The sequence below is a fragment of the Sphaerodactylus townsendi genome, linkage group LG01 (genome assembly GCF_021028975.2).
Source record: "Sphaerodactylus townsendi isolate TG3544 linkage group LG01, MPM_Stown_v2.3, whole genome shotgun sequence".
Classification (NCBI taxonomy): Eukaryota; Metazoa; Chordata; class Lepidosauria; order Squamata; family Sphaerodactylidae; genus Sphaerodactylus; species Sphaerodactylus townsendi.
The window spans coordinates 23,109,875-23,132,735 of record NC_059425.1 but is presented as its reverse complement, the minus strand read 5'-3'; the positions used below and the strand labels follow the sequence as shown (position 1 = coordinate 23,132,735).

The window sequence follows — 22,861 nt, the reverse complement described above, 5'->3', positions numbered from 1 at the left end:
TCGCGATTAATCCGACTGCGCAGGCGCAGGGTGGCCAACACATCCCGTCGTGCCTTGCGACTTTCTCTGGTCTTACTGCGTGGGCCTTTCGTTCTTCCTCGTCTGATAGAAGTTTACCGGACCGAAATGGCGGACGTACTGGACCTTCATGAGGCGGGCGGGGAGGACTTCGCTATGGACGAGGACGGGGACGGTGTGTGGTGGGGCTTGCTTGGGGACGGGTGCCAACTCTGAGTCTGGAAATTCCTGGAGACTTGGAGGTGGAGCCTGGGGAGAGTGGCGCTTGGGGAGCGGAGGGACAACAACCGAGTATAATGCAATAGATTCCACCATCTAAAGCAGCCACTTTCTCCAGGGGAAGAAGTCTGATTTGTGTAGTCTGAAGACTAGCTATAATTCTGGGAAAACTCCAGGCACTTCCTGGAAATTGGCAACCACAGGGGTGTTAATAACTCGCTTCCCCTCCCCACAATACTTAAACTTTTACCTACATTTATTACTATTTTGGCTGAGTGAACTCTCTTCACATAGACGAGAGGATTCTTCTATTTTCAACCCTGGGAGGCTTCCTGTTGCATCTCTTAAATCTCAAGGTATCTTCACAACAACCCTGCCAGGTAGAGAACAGCGTAGTTCAATGTTTGGAGTATTACTCAAGGCTCTTGGTGACCTGCTTCAAATGCCCACTCTGCCATCAAACTTGTTGGGTGACGGAGGAACAGTGGTGGTTCTCTTTCAAACTAGCCTCCCTCACAGGATTGTTGTGAGAGCAAAACTGAGAACCAGTTATCTTGCTTGAAGTTTCTTGGGAGGAATGGTTCGTCAAGGCTTCTAATTGACTGTCAGAGATTTGATTGTGCCGATTTTTTAAAAAGGCTGCTTTGGCAGTAACTGCTACCACAGCGCAAGGATCTACACCAGTGGTTCTCAACCTTCCTAATGCCGCAACCCTTTAATACAGTTCCTCATGTTGTGATGACCCCCAACTGTAACATTTATCCATTTTACAAATGGAGAACGCTGATGCAGAGAGTCTTAGGCGACCCCTGTGAAAGGGTCGTTCGACCCCCAAAGGGGTTGCGACCCACAGGTTGAGAACCTTATCTACACTGTGTTACTGACATTAAGCTGCAGCAGTAATTTTACAACTGGCTCCGCCTCCTGCAGCAGCCATTTTATGGCAGTGATTTTGTTGTTGGTCCTTTCTTGTCATATCAGAATTCAATAGGTGTCCACAGGCTCCAAAGGGTTGGTCTGTTTGTCTGTGTTCTGAAATGGTGGAGTTCAGTCTCAGGTTTATCACCCCTTTGAGGAATTTGGCTGCTGCTCAGTCTTCTTTCCTTTCCCAACCCACCGTTCTCTTCTTTCCTGCCTGCTTCCGATTTCTGTGTTTATCTAAAATATAAATGACTATATATGCACATCTGAGGATTGGGCTCCAGAGGGATTCTTCTAGAGAACCACTGCCAGGTTCTCGTACAAATGAGGGAGATTCCCTATTCTTCTGTCCCAGACCCTGATCCACCTTTACTGCCTTTGGTGGCTGTCAGAATCATCCCTGCCTGAGTTTTGGGCTTTGAAGCATTCTGTGATTTTCGGACTGATCCCTGGCTCCCTTCTTCCATAACTCCAGGCTCAGGAGGAATCCAGTGGCTGTCATGTGAGCCGGCAGTAGTGAATAAATTAATATTCATTGTTGATGAGTATACTTTCTGTTCATAAGTGATTTGTGTTGACGGATTGACTAAGCTGTGTTTGTTCTCACTTTTCTCTCTTTCTAGAAAGCATTCACAAATTGAAGGAAAAAGCCAAGAAAAGGAAAGGCAGAGGCTTTGGTTCTGGTAAGCTGCTTGTCTTGTATTGGCTGGATTAATTTCAAGGGTATTCCGCCCATTGGGATGAATTTGTCCAGAGCTACCACATTGACTTAGGGAAATTGAATCCCGTATTCATTTGGTGTTAGGGTTAGCTTCAAGGCTGAATAGTGGATAGTTACAAGGCTGAGTACAAGGCTCCTCCCAGTATATGTAGACCATGGGTCTGCAACCTGCGGATCTCCAGATGTTCATGGACTACAAATCCCATCAGCCCCTGCTAGCATGGCCAATTGGCCATGCTGGTGGGGGCTGATGGGAATTGTAGTCCATGAACATCTGGAAAGCCGCAGGTTGCAGACTCCTGATGTAGACAGAGGAAGACACTTTTCTGTAGTACTCCTTGGTTAAGGTTCTCTTTGAAGGGTGGGGAAAGTTGGATTGTTGTAGCCCCTTGAGAGGAGGAGGAGGAGAAGAAGAAGAGGAGGAGGAGGAGTTTGGATTTATATCCCCCCTTTCTCTCCTGTAGGAGACTCAAAGGGGCTTACAATCTCCTTGCCCTTCCCCCCACACAACAAACACCCTGTGAGGTAGGTGGGGCTGAGAGAGCTCGGAGAAGCTGTGACTAGCCCAAGGTCACCCAGCTGGCATGTGTGGGAGTGTACAGGCTAATCTGAATTCCCCAGATAAGCCTCCACAGCTCAGGCAGCAGAGCTGGGAATCAAACCCAGTTCCTCCAGATTAGATACCCAAGCTCTTAACCTCCTACACCACTGCTGCTCCTCCTACGCCACTGCTGCACCAGCCATAAAGGAAGTTGGAACTGCTGTTTCCATGCAGTGAGCCCTTGATCTGAAGACTGTATCCATTGATCTTGTGTTTTTTATGTTTATGTGATCAGAGGAGGGCTCCAGAGCTCGAGTTCGCGAGGACTACGACAGTGTCGAGCAAGACGGGGATGAGCCAGGCCCACAGAGATGTGAGTATCCCCAGAGCGTTCCTCTGTCTCCCCTCACCCCTCAGCAATTGTCTCTTTTCATGACTGTGGAGGGGGTGGAAGTGGATCATTTGGCTTGACTGTTTTGTCTGAGCACAGCTGATTGCTTCCTGTATCTCACATTTGATTGCTACAGCTGTGGAAGGCTGGATTCTCTTTGTCACTGGTGTTCACGAGGAGGCCACAGAGGAGGATATTCATGACAAGTTTGCAGAATTTGGTGAAATCAAAAACCTGCACTTGAACCTTGACCGGCGGACGGGTTACCTGAAGGTACAGAAGTGTGTTCGGTATCTTTGCATGGAGTTTAATTATCCTTAAGGGTGGGTGGGCATGACCAAAGGGTTATGAAGGTCACTGATACATACCTCCATTGCCCCTTGGACTAGTCACAGTTCTTCAGAACTCTCTCAGCCCCACCTACCTCACAGGGTGTTTATTTGGGCAGGGGAGGAGATTGTAAGCCCCTTTGAGTCTCCTTACAGGAGAGAAAGGGGGGATATAAATCCAAACTCTTTTTCTTCTTCAGTGCCACCCACCTCCCCCAGTGCAAATCTGGGCTGACAATTCCACTGTGGGCTCACCAGCTAAGGCAGCTGCCCCCCCCCCCCCCCAAATATTGACCACCTTTCCCACTGCAGGCTCAACAGCTGAGGTCGCCACACAAACATACCTGTGCCTATCTGGGCTGGTGAGCCTACTGGGGGCTTGCCATCCAAGGCAGCCACCTCTGGGCCCAGTGTGACCAAGTCACGTTTATGTCTCATAACAAATGAGTTTGACACCCCTTCTTTAACTGGTGTTTCAATCCAGTCGTGGCCAGCCTCATCTTTTCTCTGGTTGCGTTTGTAAGAGAAAAAGTTTATCTAGTCTGCAGCCACTGGCTACAGCTAGATGCCTGTTCCCCTTCCTTCTGTAATCAGAAGGCAGCTATCTGCCAAGAAGGCGTGAAAGGCAACTTCGCACCCAGCTGGGAAGGAGGAAAGCAAGAAGAGCCAATAACTGATTTCTGTTGAGATCTGGGGAAACCAGCTGGTTTTTTTCCTTGTCACTTCTCTCCCTCTTCCCTCACAGGGTTATACACTAGTGGAATACGAAACGTACAAAGAAGCCCAAGCTGCGATGGAGGGCCTCAACGGACAGGACCTCATGGGGCAGCCCATCAGCGTGGATTGGTGTTTTGTCAGAGGACCTCCGAAAGGAAAGCGAAGGTAAGGTGTTCACAGGGGTGGGTGTGACTGTGCCCTTCTCTTAACTTGTTCTCTTGATAGTAAACCAGAAGCAGGTGTTTACAGGAAACTAGCACCGTATATCTCAGTGGGGACATTGCATAAAACTGCGGTTGAATTAAACTGACTACAGTTAGTGTGATAGACAAAACTAGGGCTGCTCAATTAACTGTGGTTAGAGGAAAGTGAGCCAACGTGGTGTAGTGGTAAAAAGCAGCAGACATGATACCCTTTTCAACAAAAAGAATTAAGTAGAATTGTAACTTCATCTGCTACATGCTGGCATTAGGACCCAAGTGGAGCATTCTAAAACAAAGACGATCCAGCACGTGGTGGCTGAAGTTACAATTCTGCTTAATTCTTTTTTTGAAAGGGGCATGATCTGGAGAACCAGATTTGCTTCCCCATTCCTCCATGAGAAGCCTGCTGGGTGATCTTGGGCCAGTTTGCTCAAAACTGCCTCAGCCCACATGGAGGCAGGCAGTGGTAAACCACTTCTAGATGTCTCTTGCCTTGAATATCCTACAGCTGTGACTTGATGGCACTTTACACTCACAGTTAGGGAACATCAAACAAGGATCTGAAACAGTGGTTTGGATTTTGGTTTGGTGGCTGCTGTCTCAATTATGGTTTTGCAGAATTATTGTAGCTTGTTCCCGGGGCTGTCCTCGCAGCAATGCAAACAAGGATGCCGTCCAGATCTTTGCAGAGGAAGTAGGGGAAGAACGAGAACAATTAAAAGGGGCAGCAGTGGCGTAGGAGGTTAAGAGCTCGTGTATCTAATCTGGAGGAACCGGGTTTGATTCTCCGCTCTTCCGCCTGAGCTGTGGAGGCTTCTCTGGGGAATTCAGATTAGCCTGTACACTCCCACACACGCCAGCTGGGTGACCTTGGGCTAGTCACAGCTTCTCCGAGCTCTCTCAGCCCCACCTACCTCACAGGGTGTTTGTTGTGAGGGTGGAAGGGCAAGGAGATTGTAAGCCCCTTTGAGTCTCCTACAGGAGAGAAAGGGGGGATATAAATCCAAACTCTTCTTCTTCTAAACCAGTGTTTGTCAGAGCAGGCCAGAATTCGTTGCATGCTGAATTCTGGTTTTGCAAGCTAACCATAGTTAAAACAAGCCATTCCTTTCTGTTACAAGTAGACTGTGACACTGTTCTGATTGGCCATCTCCCAATGGTAAAGTAAGTTTTCAGGTTAAGTTAACGCAAATGGTGGGGAGTTTTTTTGTGAGAGGGAAGGAAGAAGCTGCGGGCTGTCTGGTCTTGACATGGAAGGCTGGTCTTCAATTTAGCAGATTTTGCAAAATCACGCAATGTGCCTACCGGGGGAAAAATTACCTTCTTTTTTGTTGGTTATACACAGTGTTTGTACTTCTCACCATGTATTTGTTTACTTCATTTATATCCCTCTGCTTACACTAGTCTCCCCTCCTCTGTTTTATCCTCACAACAACCCTGTGAGGTAGGTTAGGCTGAGATTGTGAGCTTCTGTGGCAGGAGTGGGAATTTGACCCGGAGTCTCCCAGGTGCTAGCCTTTCACACTGACTGCTACACCACACTGGCTCTCCAGTGTGTGAGGGTTGACATTTGGTTATCTCCACAGACCAGGAGAGGCACTAAGGCCTAGTGTGTGTGGCTTGCTCAAGTCTTCTCCGTGAACTGATTCTTGGGCATTGTAGTTCCCACCTGAATTACTGTTCACAGAAACTCAGCAGGGCCTTTAATAATCTCTTTAATTTCAGGGGTGGCCGTAGGAGGAGCCGGAGTCCTGACCGGAGAAGGCGCTGAGGAGAAACCACCACCACTGCCCTTCTTTCCCGCCAGTTCACAGTATACGTTCTTGGTGAACATGAGAGAGGCACAGATGTCTTCTAGTAGACCTGAGTTCCAGCATTTGTCTCTTGCCTCTGTTCCTCCCCAGGGTTTTTTTTTGTTGTTGTTATGCTTAATTTTCCCTATAGATTTTTAAAAATTTTGTATCTAAAAGTACACAAGGCTTCCTTTATTCCTTGGAAGCAACCTTGTCCCCTTTGCTGTGATGAGAATTGCTTGACTTTTTGGTTTGTGAAAAGAAGCCGTTCAGAATAAAAAGACTGATTTTTTTGTAAAAAAAATATCTCTTGTATCAATCCTTTTTCTACGCCAAAGGTGTCCAACTTTGGCACTTCAGATGTTCCTGGACTACAATTCCCACCAGCCCCTGCTGGCATGGGCTGGTGGGAATCCTAGTCCATGAACATCTGAAATGCCAGAGTTGGACACCCCTGCTCTATGCTATGAAATGGCTGTAGCATTTTAAATGTGACCCATGGTAATTGACTACTAGCACTGCAATTCTACTGTAGTCCAGCAACCTTTCTGCGCTAAATCAGTTTTCACAGGCTAGAATGGACATCTGGAGGCAGAATCTCTGCTTTAACCGCAAGATTTAACCCTTGTGGACCCCTGAACTCAATCTTGCTAGACCTCTCGCATATATTAACCATTTGCAAGGAAGCAGTAGCCTCAGAAGAAAAAAGACCGTTCTTTTCCGGTCCCCCAAAATTGCGTTAACGTGATCCTTCCTTGCCACAAGCAACCAGGCAAGTGACTTTTCCTAAGTCTACACTAAGCTCAGAGTTGCATTTTATTTTTGGTGTCTCTGATCGCAATGCATGGATTTGTGGCTGCTGCAGTTTTCAGCAGGCATTTAAAGAACAGGGTGGGGGAGTCCGATGGCATTCAGAAGAAAGTACTAAAAGCAAAGCTGGCACGATTCAGCTCGGCATCCTCTCTTGCTGGAGGGAAGGAGTCTTGGAATGGGTATCTCCTCCCGCCTGCTGCTCAGGTAGGGCAAAGAGTCAAGATTCCTTGCCTTAATCCCCATGGATAGCTCAGGGGAACCTCCTCTTGTCATGCAAAATCTCCTCTTGCTGCCTAGCGTGAGAGCAGGGCACACCCACTCACCCACCAAACTGCCTTCAACTGAACCAGACCATGGCCCACCAGAATCAGTATTGCCTTAGACCAGCAGCGGTCTCCAGGGTCGGAGGTCTTTCGCATCACCTTCCTGATCCTTTTAGATGTACATGCCTGGACCTGGATCCTTCTGCACACCAAACAAGGGCCCTCAGCCACAGCCTGCTGGGCTGTAGACTGTAGGGAGTCTTGAATGGCTGGGAGCCAGAACCAAAAATCTTGAGAAGTCTAATAGCTATCCATTCACACACACACGAATACTTACATATATTTAATTGCACTGTGCTGTGTTATTAAATTGCAAAGATCAAATGCACAAAGTCTGAGATATTGTGTATTTGATCTTCACAGCTGAGGCTTTGTGGTTTGTGATATATTGTGTAATATTGTGATATTCTATGTGTTTTTAGACAGGAATGTCTATTTTCTGTTGAGATGTTTAAATATATGTTCAGAATATAGCACCGTGCAATAAAATATATATTTAATATGTATTAATAGATGGATATTAAGACTTTTCATCCTTTTTGGTTCCTAGCTTGTTTTTCAGATTGGGTTTGGATTTTCCCCCCTTTCTTTGGCTGCTTAGCAAACATTTTGCCCTTAGGCACACATGCACGCTTCCCCCCATCTCTTTTCGCTCTTCACAGTCCAATTTTTATTGTAAAACTTGGACCAGACTTGTAGAGTGAAGGGATAGGGGCAGTAAGGCATGTCTGGGGCCCAGCCATGCCCTGGAAACACAACGCATAAAGAACTTTCCTCTTTGAGAACCAGTGTGGTGTAGTGGTTAAGAACAGGCAGATTCTAATCTGGAGAACTGGGTTTGATTCCCCACTCCTCCACCTGAGTGGCAGAGGCTTATCTGGTGAACCAGATGTGTTTCCGCACTCCTACATTCCTGCTGGGTGACCTTGGGCTAGTCACAGTTCTCGCAGAACTCCCTCAGCCCCACCTACCTCACCAGGTGTCTGTTGTGGGGAGAGGAAGGGAAAGGAGTTTATAAGCCCCCTTGAGTCTCCTTACAGGAGAGGAAGGTGGGGTATAAATCCACAACTCTTCTTCTCTTTGGAGAGAGCCAGGAGCTTGCATGCAACAGCTGCTCATCCTCACTGGACTTTCACACCATTGCAGGTGGCTGTGTGCCCCTACTCATGGCTGCCTCTGAGTCTGGAGCCTATTTGGGGGGGGTGGGGTGCATGCACACACATGCATCAGAAGAGGTAGAAGTGTTTTAACAGGGTGTTTCTAGTTTTGGTTGGCTTTTTGAAGTGTCATCTTTGGGGGAACTGCAGAGATGCATACACAGTGGATTGGATTCTACAAATCTGTTTTGCTCTAGGCAATGCTTCCCACCCACCCACCCACCCACCCCCCGGCGCCCCCCTCAGCACAGGGAGCCTTTCTGTGATGCAGGAGGCTCTTCCAGGCCACCCACTTGGGCTCTAGCCTGTGAAAGTTTTAACACTAGAATAAAAAACTGGCTAGTCAATGACTCGAAGGAAGGGGTTGATTAAAAGAGGCATGGATTTGTCCACTGGGTGGCACTGTTACTTCACAGTGTGGACAGTTCTCTTCCTGCCCCAAGTTTTCCCTCCCACCATTGGCATTTTATGTTTTTCTAGTGTGGGTAGAAGCGTTCAGTTTGAACGGCAGAACAGACAGGGGATGTCCTGTCTAGCCAATTATTCCTCAGATTCAATTCCATTTCGAAATGTATTCTTTCCCCTAACCTGCCCTCAAAACATCCATTCCACAGCAGAAATCCTGCGTACACACGGTGTGCTATGTATGCTGGAATCTTTTGGCTAGTGTGCTTATTTGATGCTAGTGGGGGAACAGCCGGTCTTTAATACTACCTCACACATCCCAGAGCTTCAACAGCCCTAAGATCTTAGCCCTCTGGAAAACACTGGCCCCATTTGCTCTCTGCCCTTGTGTGGGAAGCACGGACTTAGCTCCGCACTCTGATTGGCCCTATGAATCTCAAATCCTGTATGCTATAAGACAGTACTTGCAGAGTACAAAGTTGGAGGTGGCTCAGGCCGGTAAGCCCAGCTGCCCAACATACGGGTGGCCTAAAACAACCAGTTGAGAGACAGAATGGAGGAAACTTTGCAATGGTGGTTCTTGCAGCTGTTGAAACTGTCAACTTGAACATGGGGGCCTGCCCAAACTGGAACATCATGACTCAATGTGTCAGATAGTGGTTCCTGTAGTTAGCTTTCACAAGCACTCTCCCATTCATTGGATTAATTTTTCTGATCTAGATGTGCACGTTGATCTTTTCTACATCTGTGATAACAAAGAGAGGGACAATTGGAATCTCATTGCGAAAATATTCTGTATTTATTGGTTGATGGTGCTGACTGTTAGAATTATTGATATCGAAACTTTCTGGGTGTCACAGTTAGGTGGAATAGAACCATCCCTTCCGCCTGCACCCAGAAGCAAAGGCAAGATGTTCAGAGATGAGAATGTAGCAGACGGTCATCTCCTTCCATCCTGTCAGATGAAACTCTCCGCCATCTTTCTTCTGTACAACGACAGCTTGGCCTCAGGTGGACTTTCCACCGCCATAAATTCTGCTTTGTACTTTTCCTGGGTCTTCTCCGACCGCCTCGCTGGCAGTGTGGGGGAAGCGCGGAAAGAGCCGGTCAATCCGGAAGCCGCCTCTGACTCCTTTTTGCTCTGGCCGCAGCAGCAGCTCCGCCTGCTTCCTGCCCGGAAATGCATGGCAAAGAGGCCGTAGATGAGAGGGTCAAGGCACGTATTGAAGAGGCCGAAGAGGAAGAGGATGTGGCTGAGGGAAGGAGGCACCTGCTCTCTGGTCAGCATCTCTGGGGAGAACCAGTACCAGAGACCGAGCATGTAATAGGGGGTCCAACAGACTACGAAAGTCAAGACAATGACAACAGACATCTTCAGGGAGCGCATGCGTGCCTGGGGGATATTGTTGTAGGAACGGCGAAGGTGGAACTCTCTGGACCTGGGTGCAGCTGCAGAGGGAAGCAGGAGACAAGTGGGGGGAGATTCTGAGGAACGAATAGGCTGATATCAAAACAACAACACATGGATTTTCTGCAAATGAATTTTCCACAAGACGCAGCCTGCTTCTGTTTCTTGTGGTCTCCCACAATACTCAGAGGAATATGGAAGTTCCATTTAATCACCCTTTTCAATAACTCTTGACAGCCCCCTTTCTCTATTAATTTGTTTAATTCCCGTTAAGGTCGTTTTAGTTACTGACCATCACCGCATCCCACAGCAACAACTTCCTAATGGTTTTCTAGCACTGGGTAAAGAGATTTAAATCTAGACTATAATTTTCCACTCATTGAAGGCAGTGGTGGGATCCAAAAATTTTAGTAACAGGTTCCCATGGTGGTGGGATTCAAACTGTGGCGTAGAGCCAATGGGGCCGGGCATTCTGGGGGCGGGGCATTCCTGGGTGGGGCTGTGGCAAGGACACAGCTGCTGCGCCGGTCCTTGGGCGGGAAATGAATGCGCGCAGGCTGCCACGCACGCCGGTGCACCTCCTGCTAGACTGCTTCAAGTTCTGCGCGCTACTGCTGAGAGGAGGGGCGTAACTAAGGCAAAAATCACGTGGCAAAATCACCAATTAGTAACCCCCTCTCGGCACACACAAATAATTAGTAACCTACTCTCGGGAACCTTTGAGAACCTGCTGGATCCCACCTCTGATTGAAGGTACTTCAGCTATTGGAACAGAGCTTTTGTGCCTGTTTTCCTTCCTCTGCACTCTACAGATATCCCTGAAATTCTTCTCCTGCATGATAAGGGACCCTGGAAAATGGCATGAGTGGTGAATGTGGGGAAGGGGGGGCGGTCTGCAGCAAGGAGGGGAAAGTGGCGGAAGTTTCATGGCCTCTTCCATTAGCGGAAAATTGAGTCTGCATCTGACCCTGAATTTCCTTCTGTTCTGAATCTGCGGCCCGCCAATGTCATTAAGTGACTCCCAAGTTTGACTGTTCTGGGAGAGAGGTTTTGTCTGCAGTTTGCAATTTCAGGAGTATCAAGTGCCCTGCTTCGCTAGCTTTCTCTCTCAAAACTGAAAAGCTCTGTTCCTCCGGAAAGAGTGCAGAACATTCTCCCCATGTTCAAAGACATTCCGTTCTTAATTCTCTCTCATGCATCCCAGAGCTCAGTCTTTGTACTGCAAACAGGCCCAGGCTCAAAGAGAACAATTTCGTAATTGCTCTATCCAGCCCTCTTTCTGTATTTCCCCGTGTGCTTCTGTTATTCGGCAAAGACTGAAGCAGACGTTGCTTTCACTTTGCCGGAACTCCACTGCCTCCCCAAAACTTTCTCTGGCTGTCTTGCTGACCTCTGCCCACCTATTTCAACTCTTTGGCCCTTTCTGCACATGCAGAACAATGCACTTTCAATCCACTTTCACAATGGTTTGCAAGTGGATTTTGCTACTTCACACAGTAAAATCCAGCTGTGAAATGCATTGAAAGTGCATTATTCTGCATGTGTGGAAGAGGTCCTTGACTCATTCCTATGTCCAAAAGGGTCTCTTCTCTCCCTCCCAACTTAAGGTGACCAGATGGTCACCTTTGTGAACTGGGACGGGGGTAGGCAGCCGCAGGAGCGCACTGCCTTCTGGGGCTTGCCGTTTCCCGCCCTGTGACAGGGCGGGAAACAGCAAGCCCCAGAAGGCCGTGCTCCTGCGGTCACGCACGCAGGAGGCTGCCGCACTGCCTTATGCCCCAGAAGGCAGTGCAGCAGCCTCCCAAAAATCGGGACAATTTAAATTACCCGCAGGACAAATTGTTTGAAGGTGGGACTGTCCCGCCAAAAGCGGGATGTCTAGTCAGCCTGTCCCAACTCCATCTTGTTAGATTTTTGCCCCACTCTTTGTCCAGAGCAGAAGGCAATGGCTCTCTGCTTCCCCTGAAGAGAAGCTCTCCATGGCCGGCACTTTCCACAATAATCTCACCACAAGCTTTCTTCATCTTCCTCGATATCTCGATGAAGACGCGAGAGTAGCAGGCGACCATGATCAGCAAGGGCAGCAGGAAGAGGAAACAGAAGGTGAACATGTTGTAGAGGATTTCTTGCCAGCGGGCACCAAAACTTCCCACTGTGGCACACTGGATGAAGTAGACAGGCTGGGAGCGGCTGACGGTGTGGAAGACGAACATCTGGAAAAGGTAAAGAGTAGTGCCCAGCAAAGGGACAAATGAGAGCTCAGGGTTATAAAAGAGGCTGCCATGTTGGAGAAAAGGGTCTTCCTATTTTTGCCCCATAGCAAGCTATTTGGGGTTTGGGTCAAATGAATTGCACTGAGACCGTGGCTAAGAGCAGTTTGCTGCTGCTTTCCATCTGTCTAGTATTGGTACTCTCGGAGCAAAGTGATTGCTATTTGCAAGGATTCCTAGTTGGCGCAAAGCCATGGTTCTGCAAAAGTATTCCCAACAGGGTTTTGGGTTCTGGTTTGCAAGTCAGCAGTTTCAGTTTTACAGAAATCACAGCAAACTAGTTAGTACAGTAAACCCTGGGTTCTACAGATGTGCTAATGTTATACCATGCACGTCTGCAAGATGATGCCGTTACTAGAATATGTATGTGGGAACCAGTCCACCCTTTGCAAAGCTCTCTAAAAAATGGGGTCTGATTCTGGCTCGCTAGCTGGCTGCAAACCGTGGCTTGTCAATTTTAGAGATCGCACCAAACCCTAATTTAGCATGGGTTGGTACGGTGTGTGAACTGAGCATTTACCTAACTGCATTTAGCTGATGTCATTTGGGACTAAATGGCACGTGAACACGTAACGACACAGTGCAACCCTGCAAATATTCTGTGAAAGTTAACCACCCACACCCAGCTATACAGAGCATGTCTGGTGCATTTGAATCCCCATTCTGCCCCAGAAGCTTGCTGTGTGGGCTTCGGCCAGACACACACGCTCAGCTACAAGGCCTCACAAACTTCTTGAGGAGAAAAGTGAGGCTTAAGTGAGGAAAATGAATAATAACAGAACCCATGGAGTGAGACTCGCTTTTGTGAAACTTCCTAATCACCGCTGCTTGTTAGATCAAGGTCACCCAGCAAGCTTCCATGGCCAAACTAGGGGTTTAAACTTGGTTCTCCCGGCCCCAGTCCCAAACTCACCAGTACACCTCACTTGTTCTAGCCCTACCATTTCGTCGTCCTCCTCAAACCTAACAATGTTGAACAACTTTTTTTTTCCTGGAGGTCCCCTTTGCAAACAAAATTGATTGGTTGTAAGTGGTTCAACCCCCATTTCCATAAAATGGCGACTACAGATGCCATTTTGCTGCATCTTTCATGTCTGTAGTTATGGCGATTCAGTGAGCCAGAATCAGCCCAAAGGCCCCCACTGGCTAATCCCAGCATCTATAGATTCCAGCATCTATAACATGACCAGACACCTACTTTATCACCACAAACCCAGTTTGGCCACCTACCTGAGGTAATGCCAGAAGCAAGCTCAAGGCCCAGGCCATGCACAACATGACTTTGTTCTTCCTCTTGGCCTCACTGACACTTAGAGGATTCAAGATGGCCGCCCGGCGGTCTAGGCTGATCACCACAGTGACAAAAGCTGAGGCATACATAGCCACCAGTTTCAGGAACATGAGCACCCGGCAGGCCACGTCGCCAGCATACCATTGCACGGTGATGTTCCACACAGCATCCAAAGGCATTACCACAAAGGTTACCAGTAGGTCCGCAGCTGCCAGGTTCATGAGGAGAATTCGAAGGTGGGGTCTCTTCTGGTATTTCTGCGTGATGGTCCAGAGCACAGTAATGTTGAAGAAAGCAGAGGAGAGGAACAGCACTATGGTTATAGCCACTCGGACTTTGGCAGCTGTGGAGAAAGTGGGCAGTTGGAAGAGCTCCTCCACTGGCAAACTACCATTGGTGGCACCGCCAGCCAAGATCTCCTCGATGTTGTTGGGTTTCCCGTGACTTTGGTTGCTTATGGTAGCCAGCCCTGACTCCACCATCTTGTGGGCCTTCATTGGAACGGTGGTGTTCATCCAGCCAGTGTCAAGCCTTCCCAGAACAAAGATAACGTCCTGCCCCAGACTGGCACAGAGATTCAACCAAAATCAGGGGTTTCCAATATGGCTGGTCCCTCGCCAGTCCTTTGGGAAGCCCCTCTCTTTCAAAACCCTGGCAGAGTTGACAGATTTTTGGCATGGTTTTTTGCTCAGACAGAGCCACTGCTAAACTGGAGCCGGTCAGATCCCGCAGCGAACTGAGCCAACGATCCCTTTTGCCAGATCAGTGGATTTTATTCCTTTTTCTACTAGAGATTTTAATGCTGCCGACAAACAGTTCTTCTACGGGTGACAAATAGGCCTGAAATGCTCGCTTCAGCTCACTACCGTCACTTGTAAATATTCTGGTAAAGAAACTCCCCTCATGAAAACGATGACGATATTCTACTTTTTAATTTTGTGGCGGGACTCAGAGAATTCGCTCTGGTGCAAGGTTTGTGACTTTTAAGACTTGAGTATTCGGCACAACCCCGTCCTGGCCAAAAGTGCCACAGTTTTGCCTTCTCAGTGTGGGTCTGTCTTTCCTTCACTGCATTTGTAGCATGCCCCTCTCAACTAAGGCACCAACTCTGTTCCAAGAACCTGCAGGAGAAGAAAATTCAGCTTTGTTTTAGGTTCACTGGTCCAGGCTCACAGGTATCCTCCAATTATGGAACAGGTGGCAGATAAGTATAAAAGAAACAAGGAAGAAGGAAACTTTTAGGACAACTGGGTTTGCTTTGTGCACATGTGTGTGTTTGTAGGCAAGGCACTCTGAGCACTCAAAAGTCAAAATATATGCTAAGTGCGAATACAAACTTGACTGACCAACCAGCCAACCAACCTTAGGTTATTCATCAAGTGTATTACAGGGCAAGCATACAGTGGCATATAATTTTAGTTGGACTATAATCCAGTTAAAGATTGTTAAACATGAGTTTTAGTAAAATTGATTACTAAATCAATTAAATCTACTTACGTTGACACATGAATGTAATTACTGAAAAAATATATTTTACATCGTGTCTTTACATATTGCAGCATTTTAGCAGCAATATTTCTTTTCCCTGTGTGCAAGAAGGTGGAATGATTCTTCAAAGGAGACATTCATCGTCTAATTGTTTTATGTTAAACACTTAAAAGCTTTTTTTTTAATGGAGGAGGGAATCTGTTGCCCAGTTGATTAGGGATACTAAAAGGGATTTTAATTAATTGTTCATTTAGGTTAAACACAGAAGTCCTAGTTTTAAATACAAGTTTTTGAATCCTAAAAAAGAGGGAGGGAATAGAAACTTCCCCCAGAAAAGTTTTATTTAAAAATCATTTATCTATTGTGTCTTATCCATAGTTGGGGAAAGACCAAGCCAAACTTTCATCCCATCTCACTGGGGACTAACAGTCTTATTTCCGTCAATCTATTTCCACTTAAAAAAAACAACTTGGTTTTCCAATTAAATGCAATCCCTCTCCTTGAAGCTCTGCAGCACCCGCTTCAGGCCTTGCCACCCTTTTCACGTTTATTTTTAGCTCGGCCGCTGTGCAGCTCTGCCAGTAGCTGATTTATTCAGGTGCTGCTAGGAGAAAAATAGAAAAGGAATAAGAGATAAGAGAAACAAGAAGGTACAGAGCGATTTCCAGCCGTGGAGCTGGTGGGTAGCCGAGGATATCGAAAGAATGGCAACCCCGAGGTCTATTTTTCTTTGCTTCCGTTCCTCACCAGGGATGTTTCTTGAAAAGGATTGCCAGGCATGAAAGTCCTGACCAAACAAAAGACTGGGACCAGCATGAAAAGGGCAGCCCGGGTGGAAATGAGGATGGTGTCTAAATCAAATAGCAAGTCAGGATCTTTTTCTTCACTACTGAGTAACCTCCTCAAAGGTTTCCGCAAAGGCCAGGTCTACATTTTTTTGGAAGGGGAGCAAAAGTCCACAATGACACCCCCCAAATAATACCCTGTTTCCCCGAATATAAGACATCCCCTGAAAATAAGACGTAGTAGAGGTTTTGCTGAAGTGCGAAATATAAGGCATCCCCCGAAAGTAAGACATAGCAAAGTTTTTGTTTGGAAGCATGCCCGACGAACAGAACACGGAAAAATAAGACATCCCCTGAAAATAAGACATAGCGCATCTTTGGGAGCAAAAATTAATATAACACACTGTCTTATTTTCGGGGAAACACGGTATATACACATTTTTCCTTTACATGTACATATATAACTAGTGTATATAATCAGCCACTCTTTTAAATGATATGTTGACCTCTATGAACTGTTAATGAACTATTACACTTTTACATTTATTTTATCTACCTATAATGTTTCAATATTCCCTCAACGCCTCTGCACACATAAGAGCCCAAACCGAGGAGAAGGTTTTTCAGCCTAGTCTTTTCCCTGACTTTTTTTGTAACTACAGAACACTTAATTTTGACATGGGAAACAGCAAAAGCGTCTCATGCCCCTTTACAGCCTGATAAATTGAAGTCCAAGAAAAGCTTTCTCTGGTAGAAACTGAAATGACTAAACGGAAGCTATTGTACTTTTGTGACTGGAAAAGACTCACTGGTCGATTCCGCACTTGTATTATCGACCTAAATTCGAGCTGCGTTCGACCTAAGTGCTCCGCACAACCACTGGGATCGACGTGGTTTTGTCCCAGCTTCGCCCCGTGTAACGGTCAAATTTCCGACTCCAGTTGGGAACTACTACTTTTTCAGGGAACCACGCTCAAACTCAGCTCGATTCCAGTAAAGTGCGGAATCTCTGGTGCCAGGAGTCCCCCATTCAGCCAATCACAGCTGAGTGTTTTGGGCATGCGTACAGCTGGCCAATCAAAAAATGCCACCTTTGTCCCTCCATTCCTGTGGCAGTTTTTTTATAACGTGGGTGGGGATAGACAGAACATGGCCGTAGAACAGTAGCCAATCGGAACAGAGAGGCGAAGAGGCACAGGATGATTCCACCCTCCGAGCTGGGATCAAGCTGGTTGCAGTGGGGAACAACAATGGCTTCGACCTAGGTTAGTACCCTTTTCAGGGAACTGGGTCGGAATCGCCCACTGGGAAAGACAATAATGCTAGGAATTGTCAAGGACAGTAGGAGAAGGCACACCATGAGTTGGGCTGACTCAATAAAGGAAGCCGCATCCCTCAGTTTGCACAACCTGAGCAAGGCCTCTTTAATGAGAGGACGTTTTGGAGGTCATTGATGCATGTCAGAAATGTCTTGGTGGCACAAAACACACGCGAACAGGCCTTCCGTTCTTGTTCCTTACCCTTCCCAAGGTGTAAAATCAGGCTGTTGGAGAAAGGCCAAGCCGATCAGGTGAGGGAGTATCAGGGGGATTGTATCTAGTTGATTGAGATGCATTCCTAACTCAATGTAATTGCAACAAGATATATGTAACCAGCCTGCTATATGTTACCACTGCTGTATTGGGGCATTCTTTCCTTGATCTTTTCTTTATGGCTTCACATGCCGAGTAGATAACTAGGCTTACTCCTGATACTCTTGGTCTTTTGGGAAACGGGATGTTTCTGTTGCTCTGTGGGGGCAGGGGGCCAGGTGGCTTTATCTCTATCCCTACCCTTGGGGTGTCTTGGCTCCGAAATAACTCTTTCTCACATTCTTTGGGAAAACAGAAGGGGGGATCAACATCTGAATAAAGGGGATAGCAAAAGCCAGGTTCTCCAGAGCTGGCTTTGACAAGCTGGGTGATTCGATGCCAATCAGTAAACGCTACTGATCAACAATGCAGAGTCCATTTATTGTTTCACGGTTCGAGACCTTGTGGCCTTTGGCACAGCCAAGCGTAACTCAGCTCCCAGTTTTAAAGCAGAGGAGGGGGTCAAGAGAACAGCACATTTTCTTCCCCCTCTGCCCCATTTGACTCCAGGCTCCTGCGGGGCTTGCAGCACCTCAGCAGAGCACAAGAAGGCCCGGGGGGGGGGGGGGCAGGAAAGAGGGGCACATCAGGTGTTCTAAGCATTAACTGTTCTCCCCCTGTGAGAACTCAGAACATGCTCTGACCCCACAGCCCAGAAGTCTTGCATGCCCAAAGCTTACTATGGCCATTTTCAGTGTGTGAAAATGTGGTGGGGGATGGGGACGGAAGAGGGATGACAGGAAGTCAAGGAATTGGAAGGTTCTTCAGGTAGAAAAGTAGAGAATCCCTCAGCCAAAGGAAAGAGGAAGATTAGCCAGGCCAACAACGGTTTCCTAGGGGTCTGTGTCTCCCAATACATAGAACGTGACATCTTTGGACATCTCTGGCTCCTTTAGCTCTCCCTCCTCTTCGCTCACCATAATCTTGGCGAACAGCTGCAGCATCAGCCTTTCTAAGGGGCTGCAACTCCCCTCTGAGCCTGAGGTCTCCCTCTTCCCCCACCTCCTGGCAGCAGCCAAGTCAGGGGAATGGGGCCTGTGCGCTGCAGAAAGAGCCCTCTCTTCTGGGCAACTGAACCACCTCCACCTCCTGCCACCACCCAGGCCAGGGCACCTGCCCCTCTCCCTAGAGCAGTGATGGCGAACCTTTTTGAGTACCGAGTGCCCAAATTGCAACCCCAACCCCACTTATTTATCGCAAAGTGCCAACCCAGCAACTTAACCTGAATGCTGAGGTTTAAGTTTAGAAAAAAACTGATTGGCTCCCTCTTCCTCTGCTCCACCCACTCGAGCAGGGGCCAGCCTGCTCTAGCCTCCAGCAAGTCCCGCGTGCACAGCTCTGTGCCTCTCTAGCATTTCTGCCTCCTCTTCACCCCACCCCCACCCCCCCAGGCAGCAGCCACCCGGAGCACAGGCACCAGGACTGCCAGCTGGGTCCTCCCTGCTCACCATGGTGCGCACACATCATGCTCAGTGGCCCAGGCCAGCCTAGATGTGTGTGTGTGTGTGTGGGGGGGTGATTTTCCACCTCCACATGATGAACTCTGTGTGTGTGCCCACAGAGAGGGCTCCGAGTGCCACCTCTGGCACCTGTGCCATAGGTTTGCCATCACTGCCCTAGAGCCAGTCCTACTTATGTTTCCACTTGTACATTGATGGATCTAAACCCTGGTTAGCCCAGGGCACAGGAGAAGCCCCATCCACAAACTGGAACAGGCTTAAAATAAAGACTCAGAAAACTCTTTGCAAAAGGCTGCCATTTGTGCCCAGGGCAAAACCTTTCAGAGTGCATCAAAATGCCGGAGGACCAAGAAGCAAAAGTGGGTTGAGAGTTTTGGTTCTGGGTATCAACAAGCTTGCCCTACCTATATTTTCTTGCCTCAGCATAATAAGATGGTCAGATACGGCAGCTTCTACCAAGCATGCCCTCAAACACCTGTTCCCCTTTAGCATCCAGCTTGCAGAATTCTGTTGCATTTAAAAACTTGCTCACTGAATGGTTCACCCTGGACATGTGAAGTCGCTTTATATTGAACCAGGCCCCTGGTCAGTGGCATATTTGCCTAGGGACAAGGGGCAAGTGGGGGCACAAAATTGGCCCCCCATGTGACCAGGAAGATGACAGCGGGGGTTGGAGCTGGGTGCCCTCGACCCCGCCCATGTCATCATCGACATGGGCAGGGATGAGGTCACCTGAGGGCACCCGGCTCTGCTCAACTTGGCTCCGCCCCCCCGCTCCCAGGCTCTCCCGTACCCCCGGTACGCCTCTTCCCCTGGTCCATCAGTGTTGTCTCCTCGGACTGGAAGAAGCTGTCCAGGATATCAGGCCGATGCCTTTCACATCATCACATCACTGGATCTTTTTACCTCAGCCTGCTGCGGACTGAACATGGGATCTTCTGCATGCCAAGCAGATTCTTAAGCATAAGCATAAGGATTTTATTGTCATTGTGCACACACAACGAAATTTACAGCAGCATTCCTCGATGCACACAATTTCTTTACGGCTGAGCCACCGCCCCTTCAAGAGGCTCAGGCCTTTAGTCCTGTCTGCCCTCACCAGAAGCAGCTCTCTAAGGGCTCAGGGACAGAAATATCTCCCTGGTGTCCAGAGGCATATCTGGGGGAAATGTAGCCCGGTGCAAAATCTGAGTTTTCCACACACACACACACACCGTATGGGCCACTGCTGCCCTCCCCTACCAGGACCAAACAACTTTTTTTGCACCAGGTCTTGAAGTCAGTGTATGGCCCCGGGTGGAAGGAGGACGGGTCCGGGGGGTGGGGGGGTGGGTAGGGGGAATTGTGGCTAAATGACTGCAACTGCAGGGACATTTGACACCAAATGTCATGTCCCCCTGCTGGTGCCTGCTGCCTGAAATCTTTCAACTGCAGTGTGCCAGAGTGTGAGCCCAGCCCCCTTCTTCATGCAAAGTACCTACAGTTTTAATGAACTGGGGTACTCATCCCAGCAAACCCTCCCTCGCATATTTATTAGAGAGATCAGGCCCAGCAGCAGCAGCACCTCTCTGCTCTTCCACCGGCTGGCTGCCCTGGACAACGAAAAAGCTGAGTCAGCTTTTCTCTCACTAGGGTTACCACCTAGAGCTGAGTTCTGAGCATGGGCAGAGTGCCTTGTCAGAGGGAAGCAAATTTATTTCCCAGGTGGAAAAAAGTGATCTACAGGTAGTGTCTTCGGAGGTCCGCTGCTGGTTACCGTATTTCCTGTAAAGACTTTTTATGTAGAATTTCCATTTCAGTTAAGTAGAGTCTGAAACTATTTCCCAAGCCGTTCAAGAGAAGGCCAAAGAGCATGTCAGGTTTGACTTCAGCCAGGAGTGCTTCTGTGGCTGCGAGGCCTGTCTTTTAGCAGCTTATGGTAAGGGAAGCCACCTGGGACAAGTTGAAACTGAACGAGGTTCCCGGAAGGGTCAGGATTCTGAAACAACTGAACCCCAGGCTACTCATTAAAGCAAAAAAGGTTTGTCAGCAGTTGTGTGTCAAGAAGATTGGCCCGCGCAGGTGATTTTTGGGATGTTTGATTTCTAGGTAAAAAAATCTGACAGGACTATGAAGGTGTAGGAGAGACCCGAAGGAAAAACGCTGAAGCCGTAAGGGAGCACCGCAGAGGCTATAATTCGATCAGTTAGCGCACAGATGTTTAGGTGGGACTGTCACATTTTAAAAATAGGAAAGAAGGGAAATCGGACCTGTGAGTCCACCCGATACACCCAAGGATTGAAACGGCCACAAGGATCTCACACCCCACCCCATAGATGTTAATTTATTGGGCCCGCGCCAGCAATGCACACAGCGCTTTTTCGCAGAAGACACTCGCGCGGGGTTATTTAATATTCAGCCTGTCCCTCCCAATCATCTTAGATCTACTGCAAAGGGGAAGCCACATGGCTGTCAATTAATTCTCCGTCTCCCCCCCCCCCAAATGTCCCAATGTCCCCCCTCCCTTCCTGGGCCCTAATGCAGATGTTTGTTCATCTGAGCATCCTTGCCGTTCTCTTGGCTCGTCTGCTTCAGATGTGCAGATGGGACATTCCAGCCACTTACCCATCTCTGCTTTCTTTGCTCTGCAGACCTGCTGCATAAAAATGGGGAGAGGGAGGCCTGCCCAAAGAGAAGGAGGGACGGCGGTGTTTCCTCTGCCTTCCTGGATGAGCACCTTTGCAGTCCTGAGGCGAGAGCGTTGCTTTCGAGAGCGTGTGCCAGCGAGCGCTGCTGCGTCCTTGATGCCGATGCGGGATAGTACGTGCCGGTGGTGAATTTCTCCGGTGCTTCAAGTCTTTTGGAGGTCACTGCAGAAGCGTGGCTGCTTCCTTTGCTGTCCTCCTCACCCACCCACCTTTACAGTCTATTTAAGGGTGTCTCTTTTGCTCCTTCTAACAACCCAGACACTCCACAGATGGCTGGAAACCCAGAAAGGGGCTTTCCCCCGGGCATCATCTATCTGTTCCTGGCAGGTACCAGATGTCAGTGGCTCGCTTAAGGCAGAGCATGCAGGCGGCTCAATTGCGGGGTCCTTCTAAACGTCGGGCTGGTTTCTAAAGATTTTTTTAAATATATAGATTAGAGTAACCAAAGCATTTGTTAGACATTTGAGAAATATTCCCCCCCCCAACTCCCCAGCATCTTTTGTACTGACACTGAGCTAGGAATCAGGAAAACTCTGCCATCAACTCATTACGGGGCTAATTTCTCAGCCTCCCTTCTGCAATATATGTGTGTGGGTTGATAATGTTGACCTGCCTTGCAGGGGCGTTGGAAGGATCAAAACAAGTACCACTTGTGAAACGTTTTCAGCGCTTTGAAAAACACTGGACAAGTGCCAATGACTGACTCTGCAGATGCCAGAGATGCATCGTTGTGTATCAAGGTTCCGTTCTAATCTTACCAGTGAATGTAAACACTTTCCAAATTCCTAACATTTAGGGTGACGTGGCACTCTGTCCTCTCCCTTCTCAGGACTCACTGGGTGAAACTGACAGGCAGTAGCTGAAGGATGGATAAAAGAAAGTTCTTTTTCCACACAAGACATCAACAACTTACAGAAGTCTTTATCGCATAAGACATATCAGTGTCCAGGGACTAAGATATATTTAGAGGAGGATTAAACACAGCATGGGGAGAAGAGATCTCTCATCAACAACTATGTGCTACGATAGCGTTCCCATGTCCAGAGGCACTGCGCCTCCAGTGAACAGATTCTGAAGTGGAGATTTCCAGCAAGCCATTTCCTCACAGTATTTTCGTTAACTGCGGTCACTGATGCAAACACAAACTATCTAATTATAGCTCTGATTTGAGAAATATTGAGATTTGGAGGGTGGCCTGAGGAAAACAGGGGTTGGGAAGGGGAGGGACTTCAATAGGGTATTGTGGATGGCTGACAGGGTATCATTGTACTCTATTAAAGGCTATGATTA

The 22,861-nt window shown here is 48.1% G+C and overlaps 2 protein-coding genes across 3 annotated transcripts; one reads left to right on the top strand and one right to left on the bottom strand.

Annotated features, from left to right (window-relative positions):
* Nucleotides 1-28: 28 nt before the first annotated feature.
* Nucleotides 29-6,157, top strand: RBM8A (RNA binding motif protein 8A). Of its 2 annotated transcripts, none has more exons than XM_048513616.1 (6): nucleotides 29-193; nucleotides 1,782-1,841; nucleotides 2,716-2,793; nucleotides 2,948-3,084; nucleotides 3,886-4,022; nucleotides 5,786-6,157. In XM_048513616.1, exons 1-6 carry the CDS (start codon nucleotides 127-129, stop codon nucleotides 5,829-5,831), a joined length of 525 nt encoding a protein of 174 aa, XP_048369573.1. In that variant the 5' UTR covers nucleotides 29-126; the 3' UTR covers nucleotides 5,832-6,157. The 2 variants fall into 2 exon arrangements, with proteins under 2 accessions (XP_048369573.1, XP_048369574.1); XM_048513617.1 differs by having other exon boundaries at nucleotides 36-180; nucleotides 1,781-1,841.
* Nucleotides 6,158-9,340: 3,183 nt separating this feature from the next.
* Nucleotides 9,341-21,820, bottom strand: LOC125438588 (gonadotropin-releasing hormone II receptor-like). Its single transcript, XM_048507033.1, has 4 exons — nucleotides 21,489-21,820; nucleotides 13,460-14,641; nucleotides 11,968-12,172; nucleotides 9,341-10,000 (listed from the first exon to the last, which is right to left on the bottom strand). Exons 2-4 carry the CDS (start codon nucleotides 14,033-14,035, stop codon nucleotides 9,510-9,512), a joined length of 1,272 nt encoding a protein of 423 aa, XP_048362990.1. The 5' UTR covers nucleotides 14,036-14,641; nucleotides 21,489-21,820; the 3' UTR covers nucleotides 9,341-9,509.
* Nucleotides 21,821-22,861: the final 1,041 nt, after the last annotated feature.